Raw genomic sequence first — 3,000 nt, 5'->3', positions numbered from 1 at the left:
ACATTGTAAAAATAACTTTTTATAAGATATAAAAGGTTGTATTGCTATTGATGGTTGGCACCTTTAAAGTCCCAATATTCTATGATAATTTGTGTTTTGGTTCCGAGATGGGATGTGGTGCATTTGATGACTTTTGAATCCAAATGTATTGTGTTAATAAACTCTTAGTAGAGTAAAAAACACAATCTAAACTGGAGGTATGGGGATAGGGAGGAGGGTCTTTTCACTGTTTTGCTTGAATATCCTGTAGAGGGGGAACCAATAATTTCTCAGGTTGCTTTCTTGGAAGATGGCTGTTAACGAGTAGAGTAAAAACTGCAGTTAAAAATTTTTTTTCCAGAGAAGCTGGTAGCCAGGAAGATTTAAACCCCTTTCACATTGGTAATACTGTATTGCTTTAATAGCAGTGGCTGGCCCTTGGTTAGCAGGTCATCAGGAGGCAATATTCCGCCTTCTTAATACCGCCTTCTTAATACCTGTTTAAAGAGGGATTTCAGTGTGAAAACGTGTCTATTAGATGCAGTTGCAACCCCATTCACTTCTATAGGGCACATTGGCAGGCATTATTGCTGCAAGCAAATGCTCTACTTTTTTTGCCACAACACAAAGCCTCCAGGTCACAGCAATGTTTTCACGTTTAAAAAAACAGCTTTATTAAACTAAAGAGCAGAAATACAAACAAACAATGTTGCACTTGCCCTCCAGAGGATTTACCCCCCTTCCTGACCAGGCCATTTTTTGCGATATGGGGCTGAGTTACTTTAACTGACAATTGCGCGGTCATGCAACGCTGCACCCAAAATGAAATTTACATCCTTTTTTCCCCCACAAATAAAGCTTTCTTTCGGTGGTATTTGATCACCTGTGCATTTTTTTTTTGCGCTATAAAAAAAAAAAAAAAAATTGAGAAAAAAAAATATATATTTTTGACTTTTTGCTATTAAAAATGTCCAGTAAAAAAATTAGAAAAAACAAATTTCATTATAAATTTAGGCCAAAATGTATTCTGCTACATCTTTGCTAAAAAAAAAAAAAAAAAAAATCCCAATACATGTAAATAAATTGGTTTACTTGGAAGTTATAGTTTTTAGAAATGGCAATATAGATACTGGAATTTTTTTTTTTTCAAACTAGTAATGATGGCGATCAGTGACTTATATCGGGACTGCGGCGGGCATTCTGACACTGGGGGGAACTGACTTGGTGTCACTGACATCCCCGGTGACACTAATACAGTGATCAGTGCTAATAAAAAGCACTGACACTGTACTAATGGCACTGGACAGGAAGGGGTTAACATGTGGGGGGATCAAAAGGTTAACTGTGTGCTGTTTCACTATGTTGGCTGTGTGTGCGCTTCACTGTAAACGCACTGCTTTGTATGGCTCTGCCATGTAGAGCCATACAAGGCAGTGTCCAGGAGCTGACAGGGAGAGATCTGTGTTGTTTATACACAGGTCTCTTCCCCGTCGGATACTTGGCGATCATCGGGTGCCGGTGAGTAACAGCTGAGGCCAAGAATGGCGGCGCGGGTAGGGCGCACGCGCGCCACAACCCGGGACTCAATTATATGTATATATATATATTTTGTGTGATTTTGCGCACCCGTGCCCCCCTGTAGCAGTATTGCTGCTATAGGGTGGCACGGAACCGGTTAAGATAAACAAGCCAATGGTGTGGCCCAGTGGGTGAGGTCTCAGCAATGTTTACAGGGCCTTCTTGTGGCCATTGCCAGGTTTTGAGGGGGATTTTTTTTTTTAAATTATGGAAGTTTTTTTTTTTTTTTTTTTTTTAAATTCCAGGCCTGGGCCACCGCTGCACCTGTCAATCACTCACGTGTGTACTGAGCAATTTAGCTCAGCACACTACATCTAACACCTTACTTTTGGGTCACCTGCCACGTGTCCTTTTTCACTGCTTAGGTGGATCCAGCCTAAAAAGGTGTTATAAGGTGGGATAACAGAGACTGGAGTAATTTTTACACAGATAAAGTGCAATATACCTGGTCATTATGGCACACAACAAGACCTGTGTAGCGGAATCCACAAAAATATATTTATTTACATAAGACCATGTATACAAGTCATTATACAAAATCTTCATGGTATCTTCTTTTCCAATATTGTGGAAAGCACACCTGGTAATCTCGCAAGAATATCACACTTTGTGATTCCACTTCAATCGGTTAAATTTACATTGTTTCAGTTAAAATGTCACAGACAAGTCTGAAAGTTCATCCAACATAATCAAACCAATGGCACAACTCCTGCATTCTAGGTCTGCTCTGATTCCTTCCTGTCACGCCTCTTCTTTCCTTTTGTATATTTGAATGTGCGAAGTGGATTCTGTGTCCTCTTGAACTAGAAAAGGAGAAGTGAGTTTTTTTTTAAAGCAGGGTACCAAAAGCACTTTATTTAAATCTGAACTGCAGGCAAACCATTGAATACACAGATGCCAAACATATGACACAGCAGTTTTACCTGAAAAGAGCTGTAGTTCTATCCATTTGGTTCTGAGATTTACACAGCTCTGCCATACAGCAAAGCCCTGTCAGGGCGGGAAACCTGATTTTTCTCTGTCCTTAAGTAACATATATAGGTCTCCTCCCCTCGCACAGTCTGTGACTGGATAGTGAAAGAAGAAGCAGTAGAGTGAAGAGCTCATCTCTCAATGACTCTGCTCTCTCCTCTTACCAGAATGCCCCTTTTAAGCACACTGCAGCACAGTTGAGCTTCTGCACAGGGACTAACAGGCTGATCCCAAGTAAAATTCTAGGACTTACACTGCTTGCATTTAAAAATATAAATTTAACTATGTGGTACTGAATACAAAACTGCATCAACTTTTGTCCTTTATATCAAACTGGGAGATCAGCTTTAACACTTTTGCTGCCAGACACTTTTTCATTTTTTGCAAACAAATTAAAATGCACATTTTAGGCCTGAAGAGTACTTAAAGAACCCCCAAATTTTATATAATTTTCTGAGAGTAGAGACCTGC

At 39.7% G+C, this 3,000-nt stretch overlaps 1 protein-coding gene across 1 annotated transcript in view; it reads right to left on the bottom strand.

Annotated features, from left to right (window-relative positions):
* Positions 1-2,033: 2,033 nt before the first annotated feature.
* Positions 2,034-3,000, bottom strand: part of DDX56 (DEAD-box helicase 56) — a 28,607-nt gene continuing 27,640 nt past the window's right edge. Inside the window, exon 14 of the mRNA XM_089692446.1 lies at positions 2,034-2,360. Coding sequence (XP_089548572.1) covers positions 2,274-2,360 — 87 coding nt within the window. The 3' untranslated portion in view covers positions 2,034-2,273. The remainder of the gene's footprint in view (positions 2,361-3,000) is intronic.

This window comes from Staurois parvus, unplaced genomic scaffold (genome assembly GCF_062004578.1).
Source record: "Staurois parvus isolate SC_StPar_1 unplaced genomic scaffold, SC_StPar_1.0 ptg000586l, whole genome shotgun sequence".
NCBI classification, from domain to species: Eukaryota; Metazoa; Chordata; class Amphibia; order Anura; family Ranidae; genus Staurois; species Staurois parvus.
Note: the sequence above shows the minus strand (reverse complement) of the source record. Positions and strands in the feature narration are given on the sequence as shown.